The 25,901-nt window shown below is 44.3% G+C and overlaps 1 protein-coding gene across 1 annotated transcript; it reads right to left on the reverse strand.

The window, feature by feature from the left end:
- Positions 1-91: 91 nt before the first annotated feature.
- On the reverse strand, positions 92-24,438 carry LOC144497822 (granzyme K-like). The gene is made up of 5 exons (XM_078219264.1): positions 24,349-24,438; positions 24,113-24,257; positions 17,428-17,578; positions 13,948-14,223; positions 92-654 (listed from the first exon to the last, which is right to left on the reverse strand). Exons 1-5 carry the CDS (start codon positions 24,410-24,412, stop codon positions 469-471), a joined length of 822 nt encoding a protein of 273 aa, XP_078075390.1. The 5' UTR covers positions 24,413-24,438; the 3' UTR covers positions 92-468.
- Between the last annotated feature and the right edge of the window lie 1,463 nt (positions 24,439-25,901).

The following is a 25,901-nucleotide window of genomic DNA, read 5'->3' on the forward strand; positions in this document are numbered from 1 at the left end:
ACCCCAACACAAATAGACAGCTTGGTAACCTACAAAAAAATGCTTTGTGAAATGTGCCTTGATATATTTAAGACTGGTAACTGTGCAGATTGATTGGTACAGCTGAAAATGAGTTTATCAAAACAAAGAAACATTGTAATGACAGGATCAACCTGTTGTCTGTGCACAACCCAACATTAAATGAATTCTTCACATAGAACCATTTGTTTGTTATGTTGAGGTATAATCATCAGTTTCTCGATAAATTTAAAATAATGACATGAAAAGATTTGAGAATGTGTCTATTAATTTCCTCGCACCAAAAGAACCATTTAATTTTAAAACCGACTTGGAAAACCTTAATCAAATGAAGAGGCATTTTAACATGTTTATTTGGGGATCACTGGCCAACTACTTATGCTTAATTTTCAATATCATTATTAAAGTACACAGGCTTTCTTTTTCAAGCAAGTGGCCTGTTATTCCTCACTAATTTTGCTCAACTGTGAAGTTGTCGAGTTTGCCTTTCATTATTGTCTTTATCCACTTGAGGTAATGATCCGATAGACGTGTATAAATGCCAGGTTTGTCCACTGTGTCACAGCCCTTTCCAAAAGCATCAATGCCAGTTAACATTTTCGTTTTCAGACATATCAACGGCCCACCTGCATCCCCCTGTGACAAAACAGATAAGAATATTATCTCTATACACATGATACAAATATATCTATGATAGAAACAAGGTTGTTGCAAAAGGCAACAACATTATTATGATGATCCAATGCAGCAACTTTTTTTTCCAGCTTGTGCTCAGTGTATTCAAACCAATGGTTTGTATTGGGTGTTGTTTACAGTTTTAGCCATTGAAGAACAGCGATGATCAATAGGACGCTTCAAACTGACAAATGTAGGTTACTGATTAGATGATTCTGCAAATATTTCATGCAACTTTTATTCCCCAGCCTTAAAGGATTAATATACCTAAAAAACAAAGCTCTACTGCCCTTAGTTTACAGCCAAACATTTCAATCCAGAAGCTGCTGATGGTCAGTCTATCGTTGCAGCCCAGCTTTATAACTGTAATTCTTTACTATTAGTATTACCATCAGCATTATTACTATTGGAGCACTGACAATAATTCTGTCATAAATTTCCCTCCAACTGTTTGAAAATCCAATCCAAATCAATTGTTCCAAACTAGCGTTGGATTGCAATGCATATATCAATGTGATTCATCTCACATCAACTCAAACTGCAAAACGGTTTAAACAAAAGTCAAAGTGAACTGATCTTTTAAATCAGACTGTGTGCATAGGGTGAGAGGCCCAAAACATAACTGAGTTAAACCTGAAAAATAGGAGGTAGTTGAGATACTGGGTAGGCTACAAATTGATAAATATGGTTTACTGGAGGAGATTGTACTCTTCTGGTCCTCTTCGATACAGCTGTCAACACCAGAGGACTGGACAGTTGCGAATGTTACACTCATGTTCAAAAAAGGGTGTAAGGATAAACACAGCAAATTCAGGCCAGTCAGTTTAATCTTGCTGTCGGGAAAGCTTTCAGAAATGATCATCTGGGACAAAGTTAACAAACTCTGGTGTAGATCATTTAAGGAAAGCTAGTACAGATTTGTTAAAGACAAGTCGTTAAATAACTTGATTGAGATTTGTGATGATGTAAATGGGAGGGTTGATATGGGCACATGGACTTCCAAAAGGTATTTAATAAAGTGACACTTAACAGGCTTGTCAGCAAAGTTGAAGGTCATGGAATAAAAGCGACAGTGGCAGCATATTACAAAGTTGGCTGAGTGACAGAAAACAAGGTCATGGTGAACAGTTATTTCGCAGACTGGAGGAAGCAAACAGTGGGGTTCACCAGGATTGGTACTAGGACCATTGCTTTGCTTAATATATATTAATGACCTTAACTTGGATGAATGAAGAGCTATGACTTTGAAGGAGGGAGGTCTCTGGTATAGTTGTTAAAGATAACCAGTGTGAGGACTGATCCCATTGTTGAATTAAGTGTGGGGGTTGATTTGAGCTCCAAGGTGCACATGGGGCTAATTAGTTGGATTTTTACACTGCAAATTTGTCTACGCTTAGTAATGTAGGCGGCAATGGTCTCCCCTGGGGCTCTCCACGTGGAATTGAATTTAAAACAGAGTCACTGAGGGCTTTGGGTGATAGTGCCCTTTTACCAAATCCACTATTTCTGCAAACGAATTTGAATCGGGTGCATTCAGAGAGATGAGGTTATGGATTAGATTATAGACCTGGGTCCTACATATGCTTAACAGGATTGCCGCCATCTTCTCCTCCTCTTCTATTCCATTTGCCATGAATAATATCCTAACTACTCAATACACTATATCCAATCTTCAATGGAGGCATTGAAGGCATTAAATAAAGACACCTCTGTAGCTCACTTCTATTTCACAAACTGACTTTGAACTCACAGGGTTGTGTACTTTATGTCTTGGAACCACAAACGCTGCTTTTTCCTCATCGCCAATGTAATATCTTTGCTCCACCAGTTAGGTACAAACAATGGACATTTATTTACACAACGTGCTATTTATAGTGTGGAACAGCTTCAATACTGTCAGTCTGCCTTCTGGATGGAACTGAGGCAAAGGTCCACGCTCGACTCATGCGATCCCCCAACCTGGTTCCTGATTGGATTTCTGGATCATGTAACCCTAGCAGAAGATCGCCCATTAAAGGGGCCAAACACCATGGGGCCTTTCTGCAAACTGGCTTCAATATATGTGTGGGGGAGAATTCTCCTGCGTTCATGCCGGCGGGATTCTCCGGTCCCACTGGCAGCGCACCTCCTCCTGAAGTTTTCGTGACAGTGTGGGATGACATCAATGGAAAATTCCATTGACAGCGGCGGGACCACAGAATCCCACTGCCAGTGAATAGCTTGCTATCTCCTGCTGCCGAGAAACATGTGGTTGGGAGGCCAGAGAACTCCCCCTGAGATCTTGGAGTAATTGTGGCCTGTGTGAAAACCTGAATGATGCAGAGGGTGGGAGTTGGGTGGGTGGGGGGGTGTCTTTGCTGCTTCTAGGGTGGGATTCTGTCTGCTTAGGAAGAGACATGCCAGGATCTTGTTACTGAGAAAGTGGTGTTGTGATCTTACTGTGAACAGGGTCCTGACTAGTAACAACACGGGATGTGTCGTCCTTGTGTTCATCGGGGACAGGATTCATTGCGTTGGCCTCTATAGGAGTCTGCATGTCCACTGGCAGTGTCATCCTGTGCCCCCTGGCACTGCCCAAAGGGCAAAGTGCCAATGCCCAGGGGGCACCTTGGCACTGCCCATCAGATATGGGGCAGTGCCAGTGGGGCCGGGCATATGGGGGAGTTCTCCTTTACTTCTCTATGAACGGAATGCTTTGTCTGTATAGCGCGCAAGAAACAATACTTTTCACTGTATACGACTACATGTGACAATAATAAATCGAATCAAATCAAATCAACCCCGTCATGCTGACCCCCTTAGCAGTGCTGACTGCCAACCCCCCCAATAGCTGGCCTCCCTCTTCCCCCCACTGATCCCTGTGCAGAGTGGCAGCAGGCCTAGGGGAACAAGGCATAGGTGGCAGTTGGTGGGAGTGGATGTCCTGCTGCCACTCCGCACCAGGATCAGTGGGGGAAGGAGGGAGACCAGCGATTGGAGGGGGGAGGGGGGGCGGGGGTGGGAAGTGGCGGTCAGCACTGCTGCGGGGGTCAGCACTGCGAGGTTGATTTGATTTGATTCATTATTGTCACATGTATTAGTATACAGTGAAAAGTATTGTTTCTTACGCGCTATACCGACAAAGCATACCATACATAGAGAAGGAAAGGAGAGAGTGCAGAATATAGTGTTCCATTGGGTGTGGGGGGGTGGTAACTGTTGGTGGGGGAGCCATGGATTCTGGGCTGGGCCTGGTGGGGTGAGGGCGGGGGGGGTGGGTGCGTGGCGCAGAGAGCCAGCGTTGCGGGGGTCTCGGGACTGGCCAGCGATTGAGCTAACCAACAATCGGAAAGCCATCAGTAAGGGGCCACTGCGCATGCACTGATCTCAGCACTGACTGATCAGCGTATGTGCAGTGGCCCGCCCAGCGCGCTGATTTCAGCCTCTCCAGCAGGGATAGACCCCGCCTCCTGAAATTTAATGATATTCACGCTGGTGACCTCTGCAGTGTACAGAGTGTGGGAGATTCTTCTCTGAACTCCCACTGAAAGAAAAGCGTGAATTACTCAGTTTTCATGCGAATTTGACACTTAGAATTTTTTTGGGCGAGTTCCGGCCCTGGTGTTGCTGTTAATAGTGTTGAGGGGGGTGAAGACCTCACCCTTTCCTGTGTCAACGCTGCCACAATAGTGTTCTCAGAATCCCTACAGTACAGAAAGAGGCCATTCGGTCCATCGAGTCTGCACCGACCACAATCCCACCCAGGCCCTACCCCCATATATTTACCCACCAATCCCTCTAACCTACGCATCCCAGGACAGTAAGGGCAATTTTAGCATGGCCAATCAACCTAACCCACACATCTTTGGACTGTGGGAGGAAACTGGAGCACCCGGAGGAAACCCACTGAAGGAGGAAATTTTCCAGAAAACCATATTTGCATCATCAAACATATTTTTATTGGACTAATTGGCACCACTCATAACGGGCCAACAATGCAGAGGGGCACCCCCGGATGGATATTCGATCGGGTCTCCCCCTGCACAGCTGAGAGACTCACGAATTTCAGAAACTACGGAAGATCCCTAATCTGCCTAGCAACAGCACGTAGCGCCATTTTTAAACTGGCCAAGGCAGACATAAAAATCTGATAAACTAAGAGATAAGGATAAAAGGTTAAGAATGAAATACCCCAGACACCCAACAGGACAGGATGACATTAACACTCAATCTCACAAGCAGGAAACACAGACACGGAACAATAGGATCAATTTAAATAAGAGGACACATAGAGATGGTAATGGGAAACGCATTTAGACACCGGGGCAGGACCAAGTAATCCCATTAACACGAACACACACCATACAAATGCTAATCCATGAAACTTCCTAGGGACTTTTGAAACTGACAGACCACTTTATACATTGTGTAAAAAAAGGCATAATCAAATGTTCCCGCGCGAATTTTGGATCCCTATAAAGATCCAGAGCTGATGTGATTTAATTGAGATCAACGTGGCCAAGCCACTGTTTCTGAGCTGGCTACGGGGGTCTCCCTGGGATCCCAGTAATTGTACAATAAAGACACGCTTTGAACCTTGATTTGCGACTCAACTTCTATTCTGCACTGGTAAGGGATATTTCCCTACAACAAAATGGCGTAGTCACGGCAGGATTTGATATCTGACTTCTGACTGATGGCCACAGTTTGAAAGTCGGGATCAAATTTAAACGAATCTGATACAAATCCAGAGCAGTCAAAGGCGAGTGCAGGTCTCCGTTCAAAGTGAGGTACCTTTAAGGGTTAGGGTTTGTCTGTTTTAAGTATTGTTGTCTTGTAGAACTGTATAATCTTGCCTAAGTTTTTAAATTGAAACAGAAGTCCGCACTAAAGAGGTACAGGTCAGAACGACCGCGTGGAAAAAGGTAAGTAACTTTTAACTTTAATAGGAGTAAAGGACCAGAGGTAAAGATAACAGGTTTTGGGCTATTTGATAACAGGAATTAAGACTAATATAAAGATAAGTACCGCATGCAGAACTAATTGGTGTAACTAACCCAGGATTGTAAATGAAACCGCTGTCTGTGCCAAGGCAATAGGACAAGGGAGTGCTTGACTCAAGGTGCCCTACCCTAAACTGGACGTTAAGAGGAGAAATCTCCCACGCTAAGGTTGGGTTTTGAAGCGGGCGCTAAGAGGCACAGGCACTCAGGGTGCAAGGCACGGACAGTGTAAATCGGGTAACAACACTGACTCTGAAGGGACGAACAACCTCAGAGTCGATACAGTTACTAACTATAACAGGGGCTTTGATAACAGAATACATGTGTGTAAGTGTTGAGGAAAAGGGGACCCGATCCATCCTGACCAAGAGACACGACGACGGAGGATCCATTAGGGACCCGGGCGGAGTTTGATAACCTTGTTCGTCTGTAGGGAACACCACAGCCCATAGCAGGATACCCGGTTTTGGGGGGTAACGGATCAACCCTGCTAGTGGGGGTGGTGGCCGAGCGGGAGGCGTTGTACTTAGAGGGGCTGGGAACAGGGGCGGACAAACCCACTAAACAACCAGCACACATCCCAATAAGACAACACAAAATAGTCCAAGCGTGAGGTGTCAGGAATAGTTGGGGGAGCCCAGGGGAAAGAGACCCACTGGAACCTCACTACGAGAACCTACAGCAATACAGACGGTGCTGGGGCAGTATCAGTGACAGGAGATAAGGGAGAGAGTTGAGGCACTTTTACTGTAGCAGCCAGCATACGGGGGTTGCAGGACTGCTAGACAGAAAAATGGCAGACCACGTTGTTAAGGGAGAAACTGCAGTAGCTCTCATTTTGAAGTATCTGTTAGCCAGAGAAGCGATTGTTGCAAAGATGAAACGGAATGGGTGGAACGCATCACAAACTTTAGAAGATCAAAGAAAGTGGGTAGACGGAGTTAAACGGGACAAAACAAAAGTAATGGGAGTAATATTAGTGACCCAGTTAGCTGGACTAATTGAGGAAGTAAATGCCTCTATGGAGGAGAGACACAAAGAGACAGAGCAAATTAAAGTATTACAGGAGAGAGTGAGGGAATTAGAATACAGAAACCACACTGCGGAGATAACGCAGAGATCAGAGGAAACGGACCCTCGGCGCCCATACGAGTCAGTGCAGAAACATACAGCCACTCCAGCATCAAAAGAAAACATAGACAATTATAATCTAGCGCCAGTCACGAGAGGAGGGACGTTAGCACAACCAAAGGCAACCTATAAGCCTTTTACGCCAGGGGAAAGGCAGCAGATGGATAGGAGAGATCTTAGTTTTTGTATTTCAGTGTGTTTGTGAGATCTGGTAGCTTGTCGAATGTAGGTGGTTGTTGTTGTAATTAGATTGAGAGCAGGGAGCTCTTTGTTCCTGTGGAATGTTTGCTACAGGCAGTGGGTGCAGTACATTGCACCTTGGTTTAGCCTCAGGGGGCTGGGAGAGTGTTAAAACTGTTAAAGATTAAAGTGATAGGATTTCTTGAATTTACTTCTGTTTTGAGTTAATTACAGTTTGGAAGAAAGAAGAATAAAAGCGATTGTCTTAATCAATGTTCTGTATTCTCTTTGAATGTTTTACACTCATCCCAGTCTGAAATGATAAGTTTGAATGAAAAAGGATGTACTGTGGAATGACTTTTGGAAGCTTCCATGTGTGTGTGTGTGTGTTTAAACAAAGTGGTTGCGTGGATGCTTTGTTGTTGTTTGTTTTAATGTTAAGAAAGGATTTAAACCTTGGAAGGAAGCATGTGCTCTTTCCTTTGTCTTGAAGTAGAAATTATAAGAGTTAGTTGAGGAGTTAAGAGAAGAAAATAAGTTATTTTGTGGAAAGGTAGAAAAGCAGGAACAAAAGACTGAGGTCTATGAATTAGTTTAAAGTATATCAAGTCAGTGAAATACAGTATTAATCGCAGAATATCGCGATTTGCGAACGTCAGATAGTTTAGTATTCGGAACTAGTTAAAATTATGTACTGCCGTCGGAATTTCATGAGCCATCAAGGTTCAAGGTTTGCCAAATATAAAAGCACTGCAAAGCTTAAAACCTAGCCAGTTAAGAAACCAAAATGTTCCTAATCAAATAACTGGTATGTATTGTACCTGCTTTGATTTTGATTCGGCGCCTGTTACTTTTCCTAGAGTGCGGGGGTTTCGATCTGGAGCTCAGTTTAAAAAAAAAAAAGAAACGGCTTGAATTAAAAGGGTTTGGATATCACGGTTACGATGTGTAAAGTGGTATGATACAACTGCCGCTTGATTATTTTTATTATACAGTATAGCACTGCCATATAGACACAAGAATAACATCAAATCCTGAAAAGCCTTAACCAACTTTGTATGATATATTCATATACTATATTGGGCATTGATAAAGACATAATTATTTTGTGAAGTACTGTGGTGTAGCGCTTGCACGCAAACAAATGATCAAATTAGAGATAGTGTAAGAGTACTCATATAAAGATCGGAACTGTATGGCATGTGATTTTAATGGGGAAAGCGATGTCTTTTGATAAGATTACATACAAATGAATGGATGTCCAATTGCAGCCAAAAAGGGCCAGTACAAAGTGTTATTTAATTCACACTAAGCTTGCTATGGATGGGGGATGCCAATTCCAAGTTGATTCGGACCAGGGAACACATTTCACAGGAAAGGTTATGAAAAACATTTGCCAACTATTAGGAATAAAACAGAAATTTCACATCCCCTATCACCCACAAAGTTCCGGGATGGTGGAGAGGATGAATCGGACTCTAAAAATAACCATGGCAAAAGCAATGCAATCCTCAGGTAGAAATTGGACAGAAGTCCTACCTGCAGTTCTGATGAGGCTTAGGGCGACCACAAATCGAACTACCGGCTTGACTCCATACGAGCTGATGACCGGGCGAGCAATGCACTTACCCGAAAACATTATTACAGGCTGGACAGATGTGGGTCCGATAAAAGATAGGATCCGACAATACATCCGAGACCTTAGCACCCAATTGAAGGGGATGCGCCGGTCCGTAATTTCTAATCAGGCACAGGTCGACGCAGAGGGGGACTCAGAAATATTACCAGAAGTCCCAAAGGCCGGGAGCCGGGTATTAACAAAAGTGCTTCCTGCAAAACCAGGATTTGCCCCAAGATGGCACGGACCTTACGAGGTCATTATTAGCGGAGATACCTGTGCCTGTATAGATATAAGGGGACAGGGGGTCTGGAAACACTGGACCCAATTAAAACTATATGAGGACAAATGAACTAAAAAATACCGTTTTGCTCATTCAACTTCCACAGGAACCAGGACCAGATCTACTATCAAGACGTCGGAACCAACTACTTTTAATTTGATTGCCTGTTTATTTTCTGTATATACTGTAATTGTAAAATACTGTTGAAAAAAAAAAAAGAGCGATATGGGAACAGGGACATATCTGATAATAACCCTGACCATTGTAAATACACTCCAACATATGGGGGTTAGGGGAGCAGAACCACCAATCATGGAAGGAAACCTATTCCTGAAAACACACATCCAGATCTATGGGAATAGGACCGCTTGTTACCCCTCAGCGCGATCAGTAAACTCCCTATTCATCGCAACACCAGGGTGGCTCCCACAAGAGTTATTCACTATTGACACATCGGGGGCACCCTGCAAAGAACATATTGGGTACTTTAAGCAAGGGATACAAGGAGGGTGTGTAGAGCTCACTGAGCCGGGAATTCTAAGGGGGACGGGACCCCAACCGGAGGAGACACATGGGAACTACCCACAATGTTTTAAGGGAGAGGGATGGGGGTGCGTGCATGCCTTTGTCCCTAAAAATGATTCGTGCGCTGAGGCACATTGTGCTCTCCAGGAGTGCCGGGTCCGGGAAGGACACTTCACTTGTGACTGCAAGCAACAAAAATGCATTGCAGTCACCGCGGGTAGGCAGCTTATGTGTGGCAAGTGCAACAGCACCCACGTAAGCTCAGCCTCAGGGACATATCCATTTGATTCTCACCAAGAGGTACAATCAAGTGGACAGTCCAGGGGGAGGGAAGGTTCCACAAGATGGGGCCATGCGGTCAAACGACCCCAGGGTAATGCATGTTATCGGGTTAAAGACGGGTACGTGTTTTTATTTAAAAATGTATATATAACGGCCACAGACAGGCCTCCAAGGTTCTTTTCCGTAGGGACAATCAGACCTCTCACGGTTCCATGCCCAAGTGAAGGGCATGTCCAGAAACGCATAGTGACCAGGGCCATCAGCGCAGAATTTTGCTCCGACTGGCAGGCCCCTGTCACACTAGGGTCTTCTTTAGGATATGGATTTCTGGGGACACTATCCCTGGGAGGCGCCGCAGGGGTGATCAGTGCCAGTAATAGGAACTTCTTCATATGTGGACTGACCATTTTAGGAAACAACACCCTACAAGCATTAGGCGCAATTGACCAAGAACTCGCAGAACTCAGACTATACACACAACAAACGAGATATGCGGTGGACTATCAGCTAGCCAGACAAGGGGGGGTATGCACCATCATCAAGGAAAAATGCATCACATACGTACACGACGAGACACTAAACATAACAGCAGCCATGTCCGGGATACAAAAGCAATTGGATAACTTTAAACAGGGGTTAACAGGGACTGATGGGTGGTTAGGATGGCTGTTTAACACAGTTTGGGGAGCATATATTATGAAGGGATTAATCCTAGTAGTAGCCATCCTGTTCACACTCTGCCTTGGCCTAACCTGTATTAAAGTGATATGTGCAAATATTACATCAAGAATGCTACCCACTGCCAGTATCCAGATGCAAGAACTTAACAACGACCCAGAAGAGGAGGAACAACGGCAAGGACAACAGCTGTACAAATCACTGTTCCTCTGAAGGTCGTCCATGGGGGGTCAGCCATGAATGGCACCCCTTGGACGAGAGGAGGGACTGAAGGAGGAAATTTTCCAGAAAACCATATTTGCATCATCAAACATATTTTTATTGGACTAATTGGCACCACTCATAACGGGCCAACAATGCAGAGGGGCACCCCCGGATGGATATTCGATCGGGTCTCCCCCTGCACAGCTGAGAGACTCACGAATTTCAGAAACTACGGAAGATCCCTAATCTGCCTAGCAACAGCACGTAGCTGCATTTTTAAACTGGCCAAGGCAGACATAAAAATCTGATAAACTAAGAGATAAGGATAAAAGGTTAAGAATGAAATACCCCAGACACCCAACAGGACAGGATGACATTAACACTCAATCTCACAAGCAGGAAACACAGACACGGAACAATAGGATCAATTTAAATAAGAGGACACATAGAGATGGTAATGGGAAACGCATTTAGACACCGGGGCAGGACCAAGTAATCCCATTAACACGAACACACACCATACAAATGCTAATCCATGAAACTTCCTAGGGACTTTTGAAACTGACAGACCACTTTATACATTGTGTAAAAAAAGGCATAATCAAATGTTCCCGCGCGAATTTTGGATCCCTATAAAGATCCAGAGCTGATGTGATTTAATTGAGATCAACGTGGCCAAGCCACTGTTTCTGAGCTGGCTACGGGGGTCTCCCTGGGATCCCAGTAATTGTACAATAAAGACACGCTTTGAACCTTGATTTGCGACTCAACTTCTATTCTGCACTGGTAAGGGATATTTCCCTACAACAATTCCCTACAACACCACGCAGACACAAGGAGAATGTGCAAACTCCACACAGACAGTGACCCAAGCCGGGAATTGAACCCAGGTCCCTGGAGCTGTGAAGCAGCATTGCTAACCACTGTGCTACTGTGCCGCCCTTGTTGTGAGCTCTGTAACTTCACTACTTTGTTGTTGTTAGCTCTGTAACTTCACTACTTTGGTTGCATTCCAATTCATTTACTAATGCTGCTGCCATGTTGCTGATGGCAGAGTGGGACTGCTGAGCTTTCCATCTGCAGCATTGAGCAAAATGGTTCAATTTTCCACATTCATTACATATTTTACCTGAGGCAAACCAAGCTGTTGTGTTCAGCGCTTGTTGGCTGCTACAGTTGGAGCAGGGTGCCCCCTGAACGACAAACACTTTAGCTCTCCACCTAAAATCTCAGCTTCGTTTCTCAGATCTTTTTTTATTCTTTCGTGGGACATGGGCATCGCGGCTGGCCAACATTTATTGCCCATCCCTAGATGCCCTCGAACTGAGTGGTTTGCTCAGCTATTTCAGAGGGCAGTTGAGAGTCAACCACATTGCTGTGGCTCTGGAGTCACATGTAGGCCAGACCAGGTAAAAACGGTAGATTTCCTTCCCTAAAGGACATTAGTGAACCAAATGACTACTTCTGACAATTGACAATGTTTTCATGGTCATCAGTAGATTCGTAATTCCAGATATTTTTTATTGAATTTAATTCCACAATCTGCCGTGGCAGGATTCAATCCAGGTCCCCAGAACATTTGCTGATTTTCCTGGATTAATAGTCTTGCAATAATACCACTAGGCCATCACCTCCCCGCTTGCTTAACACACAGATATTGTTTAAAGTTTAAGCTTATTTATTATTGTCACAAGTAGGCTTAAGTTACTGTGAAAATCCCCTAATCGCCATATGGTATTGAATTCAGGGAGAGAGACTGTGAGGTTCTTGAGCAAATTGGCAAAGGAAAGGACAAGGTATTGGAGGTATTGGCAGCCTTAAAAGTGGATAAATCTCCAGGTCCAGATGAATTGTGCCCTAGGCTGCTGTGGGAGGCAAGGGAGGAGATTGCAGGGGCTCTGACCCAAATTTTCAATTCCTCTCTGGCCACGGGGGAAGTGCCAGACGACTGGAGAACAGCTAATGTGGTTCCGCTATTTAAGAAGGATCATAGAGATAAACCAGGGATCTATAGACCAGTGAGTCTCACGTCAGTGGTAGGGAAACTATTAGAGAAAGATCTGAAGGAGAACATCTATCTCCACTTGGAGAGGCAAAGCTTGATCAGGGATAATCAGCATGGCTTTGTCAGAGGGAGGTCACGCCTAAAAAATTTGATCAGTTAAAGTTAATGCTTATTTTTTAGTCACAAGTAGGCTTACATTAACACTGCAATGAAGTTACTGTGAAAATCCCCTAGTCACCACACTCTAGCGCCTGCTCGGGTGCACCGAGGGAAAATTTAGCATGGCCAATGCACATAACCAGCACATCTTTCAGACTGTGGGAGGAAACCGGAGCACCTGGAGGAAACCCACGCAGACATGGGGAGAATGTGCAGACTCCACACAGATAGTGACCCAAGCCGGGAATTGAACCCAGGACCCTGGTGCTATGAGTCAGCAGTGCTAATCGCTTGTAACATTAAGTCTTTTTCTCTCACGGCAGCTGCTTGCTGACTAACTCACTATATATTCCACAGACGACTAGATCTCTGATCAGGTCTTCAGTGATAGTTCTGAATGCACATTTCTTTGCTAATATTTTTAGGATGGCTGTGTAAGATTGCATTGACTCATCTGCTTTCTGCTTCATGGATTTGACCACATATCTATCCAGGATTAAGTTTTTTATCGGGAGGCAAATGCTCTCAATGTTTCAAGATTATCTTGGGGTATTCTTCCTGCTCCTCTGTCTGGAAGACAAATTACTGAAATTTACTGACGGTTTTGGGGTCTGCAGGGTTTAATAGGGTAAAAGCCTGTACCTTTTTTAACTTGTCAGAGAGTGCAGCACCATAGTCACTCTTTCTGGATCTTTTCATAACTATTCACAATGTTTTGATTAGAAAGAAGAGGGTCGATGCGGCGAAATCCATATGCCATACTGCTAATCTGACACTATGTAGAATGTTGTGGATTCCTCAAATCACCGACATCAAGGACTTCAAACAAAGGTAGTTTATTACTAGGCTCAACAGCTATATACAGTACTTGAGCTCTGCCTGAGATTCCAGGGATGACTCCCACCCTCCTGTCACCTGACCTCCTATATAGCCGCGTCATCACATTCTGACATGACCACTGGGTCTACAATCGCCACTATCTTGGATTGGCACCAGATACTTGGAATGGTGCCTGTGCTGTGGATGTTGATAAAGAGTTTTGCTAGCCATTTCCTTCCCTATGATCTGATGTTAGTCAGGAATTCTGGCTAAATCCGACTCCTACTGCTTTGCCTAACTTTGCTGCCACTTCCTCCTATTGTATTCATATCACTTATGCACATGACATATACTTAATACATATATATTAATGGAGTTTATTACTTACCCGGCACATTTTAGCTCGACCCTTTTTGTCACCAGCACATATCATATCATCAGTTATGACTGGATCATGATTATAATAGCTCTTGCTGTTGCAGGTTTCCTGCTTAATGACAGTTAGACTTATTTCTTGCAAAATGTCAGATGGATCAGCATCATCATCATCAGTTGTATGTCCCCATCCGAGAGATTTGCATTTTGCTCCATATTTGATGGCCTTTGTTGATTTTGGCAGTTTGAGAACCTTTACAAACTTGTTCAGTTTTGCAGCTCGATGCAACTAAAGAATGGAGAAAGAAGATTAGTACTAAGCGGCTAGGTCAGTCCAGCAGGCAGAGAAGACCTGGGCATGATAAGGTGCATGGGAGGATTGGAAGGCTAAATTGCATCTATTTTAATATAAGCAGCCTGTTTGATAAGGCAAATGAATTTAAGAGTGTTGATCAGCATGTGGAAATATAATATAAATCTGAGACATGGTTCAAAGAAGGACAGGATTGGCATCTCAACATTCCAAGGTATAGACATTTCAGGTGTGATAGGGAGGATGTAAGAGTAGGGACATTGCATTATTGAGAAAAATTATTATTATTGTCGTTTACGTGGACTTCGGTAAGGCCTTTGACAAGGTCCCACATGAAAGGCTAGTCCAAAAGGTGAGAGCCCATGGGATCCAAGGCAAGTTGGCAGATTGGATCCAAAATTGGCTTGCTAATAGGAGGCAAAGGGTGATGGTGGAGGGCTGCTTTTGTGATTGGGAGCCTGTGACCAGTGGTGTACCATAGGAATTGCTGCTGGGACCTTTGCTGTTTGTTACATACATTAATAACTTGGAGGTGAATGCAGAAGGTACAATTAGTAAATTTGCAGATCGCATGAAAATTGTTGGTGTTATTGATAGTGAGGAGGCTATCAGACTGATATTGATCAGCTAGTAAATTGGGCAGAGCAATGGCAGATGGAATTTAATTGTAATAATTGTGAGATGATACATTTTGGGAGGTCTAATAAAGGGTAGGATATACACAAAGAATGGTAGGGGCCCGATTTTACCAAACCTTCACGCCCGAAAACGGGCACGAAATCGCGGTAAAGTTGGGCGTCGGGCCTATACCGCAATCTGCACCCGATTCCAAGCAGATCGCAGCTTTACCGACACCCGATTCGGGCGTGGGTCCGGCCCGCGCCCAAATCAGGTGGCCCGACGACTTAAATGCATTTGCATGCATTTAAATCGACTTAATGAACCTCGCACCCAACTCTACCACCCAATCCCACTTTACCGTCTTCTGGCCCGATCTGCATCCACGCTGTAACCGACCTGCAAAATAAAAGTCTGAAGTCATCGCTGCAGCTTCCGAAGAGCGGGGTCAGAGCCTCCAGTGGCTCTCTGACCCAGGTCATCCTCTGGTTTGGGGGGGCCGGGGGTTGAACAAAGAACAAAGAACAATACAGCAAAGGAACAGGCCCTTCGACCCTCCAAGCCCGTGCCGCTCCCTGGTCCAAACTAGACCATTCTTTTGTATCCCTCCATTCCCACTCCGTTCATGTGGCTATCTAGATAAGTCTTAGATAAGGCTGGTGGGAGGAGGGGGGGCGGGACCCAGATCATCCTCTGGTCGGGGGGTGGTCCGCTGCCAGTCTGCGGCCGATCCCTCCTCCCGGAGTGGACGTGCGGCCATGCCATCCCACAAAACTTTTAGGATGAAGCGATTCCTCGCAAAGAAGATGAAGCAGAACCGGCCGATTCCACAGTGGATCCACATGGCTGTGGCTGGTAGTGTACCAGTGATGGTGTATCCCTTTACAGGCCCAGCTTGGTCCTTCTCCAGTGTCTCCTCTTGGACTTGTACTGATCTTGTAGCCGGTTTTCATGCGGATCCACTGTGGAATCGGCCGGTTCTGCTTCATCTTCTTAGCGAGGAATCGCTTCATCCTGAAGGTTTTGTGGGATGGCATGGCCGCACGTCCACTCCGGGAGGAGGGATCGGCCGCAGACTGGCAGCGGACCACCCCCCGACCAGAGGATGATCTGGGTCCCGCCCCCCCCTCCTCCTCCCCGCCGCCCCCCCCGAACCAGAGGATGATCGTCAGAGAGCCGCTCTCTCCGCTTTCTGCGTTTTTTTTCTTTCGCACCCAGGCGCGCTCTGTCAGATTTTTTTCGATCTGCGCATGCGCAGTTCACAGCTCTGATCGGTCCACCAGCGCTAAGCCCCGCCCACAGCGCGAATCGGACCGGAGCCGGCAAAACGTGTATGGGCGCGCTGGAAAAAGGATTCCAGGCGCGGATCTATTTGATGCCCAGATTCAGCACTTAGACTCAAAATGGTAAAATCAGGCCCTTGGTCTCTAGGGAGTATTGAGGAACAAAGAGACCTTGGTGTAAAAGCCCAGGGATACCTGACGGTGACATCACAGGTAGCTAGGGTGGTGAGGAAAGCATAGGAAATGGTTGTCTTCATTAGCCAGGGCATAGAATATAGAAGGAGGGAGGTCTTGGTACAGCTTAATAAAACATTGGTTAGGCCACAAATGGAGTATTGTGTGCAGTTCTGGTTGCCATATTATTGGAAGGACATGCTTGCACTGGAGAGGGTGGATATGAGATTCACCAGGATGTTGCCTGGGATGGAAAGTTTCAGCTATGAGGAGAGAGTGGATAAGCTGGGTTTGTTTTACTTGGAGCAGAGGAGGCTGAGAGGGGATCTTATAGAGATATACAAAATTACAAGAGACATAGATAGGGTAGATCATAAGAATCTTTTGCCCATGGCAGAGGTGTCTAAGACCAGAGGACATAGGTTTAATGTGAGGAGTAATTTGTTTAGCAGCAAATTGAGGAAATATTTTTTCACCCAGAGGGTGATGGAAAAATGGAACATGCTGCCTGAGAGTGTGGTGGAGGCAGGCACTCTCAACATTTAAGAAGCATCTGGATGAGCACTTTAATCACCAAAGCATAGTAGGCAATGGCCCAAGTGCTGATAAATGGGAAGAGCATAGATTGGTATTAGAAGGTCAGCATAGACATGGTGGGCTGAAGGGCCTGTTTCTGTGCTGTATGACTCTATGTTGTAAGAGTTTTAACAACACCAGGTTAAAGTCCAGCAGGTTTATTTGGTAGCAAATACATGGTATTTGCTACCAAATAAACCTGTTGGACTTTAACCTGGTGTTGTTAAAACTCTTACTGTGTTCACCCCAGTCCAACGCCGGCATCTCCACATCAGGACTCTATGTTAAACAGAGCAGCAGGTCTAACAGCATCTGTGGAGAGAGGACAGAGCTAACGTTTCAAATCTGAATGACTCTTTGTCAGATCTTCCCTATGATTAGTGAAAGTCTCACGTCAAGAGTTTGTATAAAAGCCCAAAACATGTTTTGGGCCAGTAATTCTATTTAAATTGAATATTTAAGCCATAGACTTCTACCTAATCCCTACATTATTAGATGTATATACATTCGCACATCTAACATTTCATACCTTGAGTAGTGCTAAGTTGTCCCGTTCTGTCTTCTTGTCAAAGTGGGGGTGTGGTATAGCTTTAATGACTTCAAATTCTTGTGCTGTCTTATTTTCCTTCAAGGAGCGGATCCCAAGAACAACTCTGAAGTATTTCCCTAGAAAATCATCACTTTATAACAGGTTGAATTAATTCAATTGAATTTTGGGATTAAAAACATCTTATTTTAAATTTATTGCATATTTCTAAAACCAAAAGATAAAATGCTGGAAAATCTCAGCAGGTCTGGCAGCAAGTCATAAGCAGAGAAAAGAGCTGATGTTTCGAGTCCAGATGACTCTTTGTCAAAGATAAAAGACATAGAAAGTGGGAGATATTTATGCTGTAGGGCGAGGGAATGAAAGATAAGTCATAGCCACAAAACAAGGGGCAAGGCTAAGACTTGCTAACGGCAGGCCATAGAGAGAATAGAAGGTGTGAATGGCCAAACAGCAGAGAAGCTGAAATCAGAGGGTAAACTGTGACAGATGAAGAAGTGGGGGGAAGGGGATATGGGTGGGAGAGAGGTAAAATTGAGAAAAAGGGAGGAAAATGGAAGCAAAGGGGGAGGAAAGGTAAGAAGAGGGGGGACAAAATATGGGGAAAGAAAAATAAAAAAAGACAATGAAGAAATAAAAAATTGAGAACGGTGTAAAATTAAATAAAATGAAAACAAAGGGGTCAAGGTGGGGTAGAGAAAATCATCTGAAGTTGTTGAATTGGCTGTTGAGACCGGAAGGTTGTTAAGTTCCTAGCAGGAAGATGAGATACTGTTTCTCCAGTTTGCGTTGAGCTTCACTGGAACATTGCAGCAGGCCAAGGACAGACATGTGGGCATTGGAGCAGGATCGTGTGTTAAAATGGCAAGCAACGGGAAGGTCAGGATCCTGACTGCGCACAGACCAAAGGTGCTGAGCAAAGTCATCACCCAGTATAAACTTGGTCTCTCCAATATAGAGGAGACCACATTGGGAGCAGCGAATGCAATACACCAAATTGAAAGAGGTACAAGTGAAACGCTGTTTAACCTGGAACGAGTGTTTTGGACTTTGGATGGTAAGCATGAAGGGGTAAAGGAGTAGGTGTTACACCTTCTGCGATTCAGTAAGAAGTTTCACAACCAGGTTAAAGCCCAACAGCTTTATTTGGTAGCACTCACCTGATGAAGGAGCAGCGCTCCAAAAGCCTGTGCTACCAAATAAATGTGTTGGACTTTAACCTGGTGTTGTGAGACTTCTTAGTGTGCCCACCCCAGTCCAACGCCGGTATCTCCACATCATGGTCACTTTCTGCGATTGCATGGGAAGGTGACATGAGTGACGGGAGAGGTGTTGGGTGTAGTGGTGGAGTGGACTAGGTTATCCCGGAGGGAATGGTCTCTGCGGAATACTGACAGAGGGAGTGAAGGGAAGATGTGTTCAGTGGAGGCGAAAATGGCGGAGGATTATGTTTTGCATGCAAAGGCTGGTGGGGTGAAATGTGAGAAATTTGAACTTTTCCAAGACTTGCATATTTCTAAACCTAACTTTCTTGGGCATGTAAAAAAAGTTACAACTATAAATTTGGTTTTCAGCAATTGCTGGAAATCATAGAACGCGTCACAAAAGATTTGCATTGAATGGATGAATCCTTGCCAAGGCCAAACTCCCTATCACCAATGTTTCTTTCACACTTGACTCCCTTGAGTTCGTCAAACTCCATGAGAGCCCTCAGAGAAGGTTGCTACCCCTCCCCCCCCCCCCCTCCCCCCGTCCCCGCTCCCCCATCCCACAGCACCGTTCTCCCGTTTGTGTCAAAGTTTCTCCTGTTGAAAGTCATAGAGTCATAAAGCTTTACAGCACAGGAAAAGGCCCTTCAGTCCATCATGTCGGCACTGGCCTTCAAGCACATTTCTATTCTAATCCCATTTTCTAACACTTGGCCCATAGCCTTGTATGCTATGGCGTTTCAAGTGCTCCTCTAAGTGCTTCTTAACTGTTGTGAGGGTTCCCACCTCTGCCAGCCTTTCAGGCAGTAAGTTCCAAATTCCCACCATCCTCTTGCCCTTTGCCTTAAATTGATGCCCCTGGTCATTGAACCCTCTGCTAAGGGGAAAAGCTTTTTCCTATCTGCCCTCTCTATATCCCTCAAAACTTTGAGCATCTCAATCAGGTCGCCCCTCAACCTTCCCTACTCTAAGGAAAAAGGAAGAGGATTCTTGAGAGGAATTGCATGTCACATCGGTTGGAGCATTGGAATTTGGTTCATTGATCATTTCTCTCCTCATAAGATAGGCCATTTCAGTGTGACATGACAGGTCATGACTGGTGTGATTTGGGCAGAGGTTGTGGCCCAGTTCCTTCCAGAGTTCAGAGCACACCCATATGCAAGGGGAAGCTTCATACATACATGTGATGGGGAAGCTGCTCGTTCTGTCCGCGTCTATGGGTCCCCCCCACCCAACCCCCACTGCATTCCATGCAGGATCCCATGTCTGATGAAAGGTGAAGGAGGCACAGTGATCACTCTACCACAGCGTGGGTGCAGTGAGGTGGGGCTGAGGCTGGCAATCCTGTTGTCACTGGTCCTTGGACCCTGACGACTGGTGCCTTTGTGGATTGTGTGACCATGGAGGAGACTTATCCTGGTGGAATAAATAAGATTGTTCATCCTCTTGTGGCACTGGTTCGCCAACCTCCTATGCATCCCCTGAGCACATACAGCACGGGTCACCTGTGCCCATACTGCATTGTTTTCACTGCTGAACCTCCTCCTACCATTAATTAGGAATATCCCTCCTGGCCTGGACAAGGTCAAGGAGAATGCGTAGGGAGTTAGCACTACATCTCGCCACAGGACCTTCACCTTCCCCTCCTGGCATCTCTCATTAGGTAACTGCCGACAATAAGGATATGCAGGTGCCTGATAAATATGTGCCATAAAGCCTGAAGTAGGCCATTTTCCAAAGCCATATTTTTATTATTATCTCATCAATATTCACCTCATTAAACATATTCATTCATTGGACTGATTGGCACCATTCATAACGTGCCCACAATGCAGAGGGGAACACCCGAATGGACATTCGTTTAAATCCCCTTCTGCACAGCTGAGAGACCTTTAATTCAAAGCCGATGGAAGATCCTTATTCTGCCCAGCAACAGCACGAAGCTACATTTTAAAAACGGCTCTTGGCCAGAAGATCGGGATATCTGCGAGTCAAGACCTGGCAGTGGGATATATGGCATAACTGTACTGTAAATAAAATATTATGGGAATAAAATGGCCAAGGCAGGCAAAGAAACTTAATAAACCAGGATAAAAAGAATAAAAGATTAGATTAAATCCCCCTACACACAGCAGGACAAAATGACATTAACATCTAATCTCGCAAGCATAGAATACAGACACAAACATCGGAGGTCGATTTAGATAAGGGGACACATCGAGAGGATAATGGGAAACACATTAAAACACCGATGGACACACACCATACAGATGCAAATTGACAAAGTCTACCAGGGAACTTCCTGACCAGATAGGCCACTTTTTAGGTATTGTAAAAATGTATGAGCAAATGTTCCCGCTCGAATTTGGATTCCTATAAATATCCAGAGCAAATGTGTAACTGTTGAGATCAACGTGGCCAAGCCACTGTTTCTAAGCTGGCTACGGGGGTCTCCCTGGGATCCCAGTAATTGTACAATAAAGAAAAACGCTTTGAACCTTGCCTTGCGACTCGACCTCCTTGAATGCACTGGTACAAGGGATTTTTCCCTACAACAAGCCCACCCTGTCATGGAAGACTTTGCAAACCACTACTTATGTTGGAATTGCAGGATATGTTGTGGTTTCTCATTGCTGTCCACAGTAGGAAACATTCCCCGCCCTCACCCCCGACACAGGATTTACTCTCGAATGGGAGAGTTCCACCCAAAAGTGGAAAACAAACATCTCATGTAAAATACACATTAATAGGAATAGGGTACCCAGCAGCGTTTATATATCTTTACAGAAATGTGATGGTTCTGTTGTGTATTTTAAGAAGATGCGTACTATTACGCATTCTTAGACAAGACTTGTATCGTAAAAATACTTTTATTTTCCAAATCAGCTATCCTTATGATTTTGTATATCCGTACTAATTTACCCTGCTGAAGTCAGTCTGGATTTCTGCAAAGGATGCTCAAGTTATATATGGTGTAACCCCAGGGAACAATTGGACACAGGTTTAAACTATCAGCCTGTACTGGATCCAAAATCAGACCTGAAAGATGTAAAGGAGCCAATTGTTCAAAGATAATTCTGCAAACTTTTAGAATCATAGAATCATATAGCGCAGAAGAGATCCTTCAGCACATCGAGTCCACTCCAACACATTAATAACACCCGAACTCCCACCTAATCCCATCTGCTAGCACTTGACCCATAGCTTGGAATGTTATAATGTGCCAAGTGCTCATCCAGGTACTGTTTAATGGATGTGAGGCAACCCACCTCTACCATCCTCCCAGATTCCAGACCGTCGCCACCTTCTGGGTAAAAACGTTTTCCTCACATCCCCGCTAATCCTCCTGCCCCTCACCTTGAACTTATGTCACCTCATGACTGACCCTTCAACTAAGGGGAACAGCTGCTCTTTATCTACTCTGTCCATGTCTCTCATAATCTTGTACACCTCGAAAAGGTCGCCCTTCAGTCTTCTCTGCTCCAACGAAAACAAGCCTACGCAACCTTTCTTCATAACTTAAATGTTCCATCCCTGGCAGCATCCTGGTGAATCTCCTCTACACCCCTTCCAGTGCAATCATGTCCATCCAATAATTGGCAACCAGAACTGCTGTGACCTCACCAAAGTTCTATCCAACTCCAACATGACTTCCCTGCTTTTGTAATCTGTGCCTCGACTGATAAAGGCAAGTGTTCTACATGTCTTTTCACCACCCTATTAATATGCCCTTCCACTTTCAGAGATCTGTGCACAAACACACCAAGGTCCCTTTGTTCCACAGAACTTCCTAGTGTCCTACCATTCATTGAATACTTCCTTGTCAAATGACTCCTTCCAAAGTGTACCACCTCACACTTTTCAGGGTTAAATTCCATCTGCCACTTATCTGCCCATTTGACCATTTCGTCTATATCTTCTTGTAGCCCAAGACACTCTGCCTCACTGTTAATCACCCGTCCAATCTTTTTGTGTCATCCACAAATTTACAACTTACTAATACTACCCCCACATAGTCATCATTGTCATTTATATAAATAACGAATAATAGGGGGCCTAACACAGATCCCTGTGGCACAACGCTGGACACTGGCTTCCAGTCACTAAAGCAATCTTCTGTCATCACTCTCTGTCTCCTACAACTGAGCCAATTTTGAATCTACTTTATCAAATTACCCTGTATCCCATGTGAATTTACCTTCTTTACAAGTCTCCCATGTGGGACCTTCTCAAAGGCTTTTCTTTAAGGCTGCAAACATCTCCAATACCTTGTCCTTCCCCAGGCCAATTTGTTCAAGAACCTCACAGTCTCTCTCCCTGAATTCCATACCATTATCCTCATTCTCTTGGGTGAAGATGGATGTGAAGTATTAATTCAACACTCCACCAATACGCTCCGGCTCCACCCACAGATTGCCCCCTTGGTCCTTAATGGGCCCTACTCTTTCTCTGGTTATCCTCTTCCCATTGATATACTTATAGAATATCTTGGGATTTTCCCTACTTTTACCTGCCAGAGCTTTCTCTTATCCACTCTTTCTTAAGCTTCATCCTGCACTTTCTATCCCGCACGAATGCCTCCACTGATTTGCTCCCCTTGTACTTTTTTAAAGCCTTTCTTTTCCTTCTCATTGTATCCTGAATATCTCTGGTCATCCATGGTTCTCTGGGCTTGTTATTCCTACCTATCACCCTAGAGGGAACCCTAGCTGGGCTTGCACCTTTCCCATTTCCTTTCTGAATTCCCCCCACTGCTCTTCTGTAGATTTTCCCATTAGAAGCTGTTCCCAGTCTACCTTGGCCAGATCCTGTCTTATTTTACTGAAATCAGCTCTCCCCCAATCCAAAACTTTTTTTTGCAGCTTGTCTATTTCCTTGTCCAAAACAAGCATAAATTGTACCATGTTGTGATCACTATCACTAAAATGCTCCCCCATCACTACCTCAACCAACTGTCCAGCTTCATTTCCCAGAATCAGGTCCAGCACAGCTCCCTCCCTTCTTGGACCTTTCACATATTGATTTAAAAAGTTCATCTCACTATGTATATCCCAGTTAATGTTGGGAAAGTTGAAATCACCTAATAACCCTAATGTTCTAGTTTTTACACACCTCCACAAACTGAGCACATATTTGCTCCTCAATATCCCTCAGACTATCTGGGGGTCTATAATAAACACCTAACAATGTGGCTGCCCCTTTTTTATTCCTAAACTCTGCTAAAAACAATTCTAAAAATCTGCACAGAATACATGAAATTCTAGATTTTCTATCATTTAACATGAAAAATAAATTATTTTTTTAAGGGGACTTACAAAGGGACACAGAAGAAAGGCTGAGGAATGGGGTTAGACAGGATAGTTCACACAATTGATGAAATGGGTCGTCAAACAGATTTTTGATTCTATGGTTTCTGATGAAGTATGATATTACTAAATGCAAACTATTTCAATACTCACTTTGCACAGTTTGCTGAGGTCAGAACCCATCGGGCATGAATCAAAGTTCCGCCACATATATGCATTTTTGCAGTTTGGATGGATGCCATGTAAGACCCAGAACCAGGTTTAACATCATGACCCCCGATGATTTCCACACAATAACCTACAATAAAATCTTACCGTTATTATTACAAATCTAGCTCGAAGCTAGAACTGAGTTGTTTAAATTTTCAAATACCACCAGATATACTTACACCCTTGACTTGCTAAGGTGTTGATTATTGAAACAATGAAGGCCACTTGAAGCATTTTGCTCATTGTACCCAACTGTGTGAAAGCAGCTTTGTCTTATAGCAGTTCAGGGAGGATGTGGTATTAGCAAGTTACAAACTGAAGCATAAAAATGATGCCCTTAGTGGTAAGACCGACTTTTTTAACAGTTTTGTCATAATTCATATTGCAATAACCAAAAAAGCTCAAAATTACACCCACACAATGAGAAGAATCTAACTTTTTGTACAAAATTTGCAATTCCCAAGGGCCATGCCGAAGTAAAGAAGAGATATATTTTAACTTGTAAAAGAGCTCTGCTGCGTTACATTTGAACAATTGCATTGCATATTTTCCTTGTAAAGTTAAAGATTTGACAAATATCAAAGTGACCATCAGTGAAGAATCCTGCACTTCAGAAAAACAGAGAATATAAACTCAGCCCTCCTGGGCAAAACCTTAATTACTAATCGCTGTTTCTCTGATTCTCAACTCAGCCAAGTTAATTCCACTGAAAATTGGAAGATTTGTTTTCACATCTAATACTAACTTACCCCAGGCTAACAGATCCGAGGAAATGCAACTTGTCAGAGGTACTAGACCATCTGGATATTGAGGAGGTTATAAAAGTTCCCATGGCACAATTGAAAGAAGTAAGAAGTTTAACAACACCAGGTTAAATTCCAACAGGTTTATTTGGTAGCAAAAAGCACACAATTAAAAGAAAACAGGATTTGTCTTGGTGTAAGTTTCAGGGCAATCCTATCCTCCATACATTAAAGGACTCAGAAGAAATCTTGACAGTTTAAAAGTGACCAACTCTGTGGCTGCTGCCTGATGGAAAGCTTCCCAGAAGGCTCGGTAGGACAAACATAACCTGCTCTGTGGACTGTGCTAAGAAAAAGGTGTGAGCCCCCTGAATATGCAAGTGGCCAGAAAGGCAGACACACCAGTGATCTGATCATCAGAGGAACAAAGGCAGATGGAGGCCAGCAGACGAATAAGTAAACAAATCAGCGGGGGTCGGGGGCGGGGGGGGGGGGGGGGGGGCAATGGCAATGGAAATCAGCCCATCCCCAGAAGCCAAGAAGACCCATCCCCCTAATGGGATACCATTCAGGAAGCTACAGAGGGACATCAAAAGGACATTAAAATATCAATCAAGGCAGTTTCAGCCTTCTGTGTTTGGACTTGACTCAATTTAAACTGAAACTGCCGGTGACCGAAAGCCCCATTGTCGGTGAAAACATCTACGGGGGGCGGAGTCTTTCGGACCCTTTTGAAAAGTCAAGATTTAAAGGATACAGGTTCAAGGCAGAAGGTGTTTGTTTTTCAGTGTTTTCAGTGCTTCAGGTCTGACAGGTACTGCAGAGTTGTTTTCAGAGTTGTGGTGCTTGAAAGCCGTTTTGGAAAAGTTAGCTGGAGAGTGTGGCTGTTTGAATGGGCAGAAGTAAATTGAGCTGAGAGTCAAACAAGCAGAAGCACGCTCTTCCAGAATCGCAACTAGGGACACAGACAAGCAGGACCAAGCTCTCTT

The sequence above is a fragment of the Mustelus asterias genome, chromosome 1, assembly GCF_964213995.1.
Source record: "Mustelus asterias chromosome 1, sMusAst1.hap1.1, whole genome shotgun sequence".
In the NCBI taxonomy this organism is placed as follows: Eukaryota; Metazoa; Chordata; class Chondrichthyes; order Carcharhiniformes; family Triakidae; genus Mustelus; species Mustelus asterias.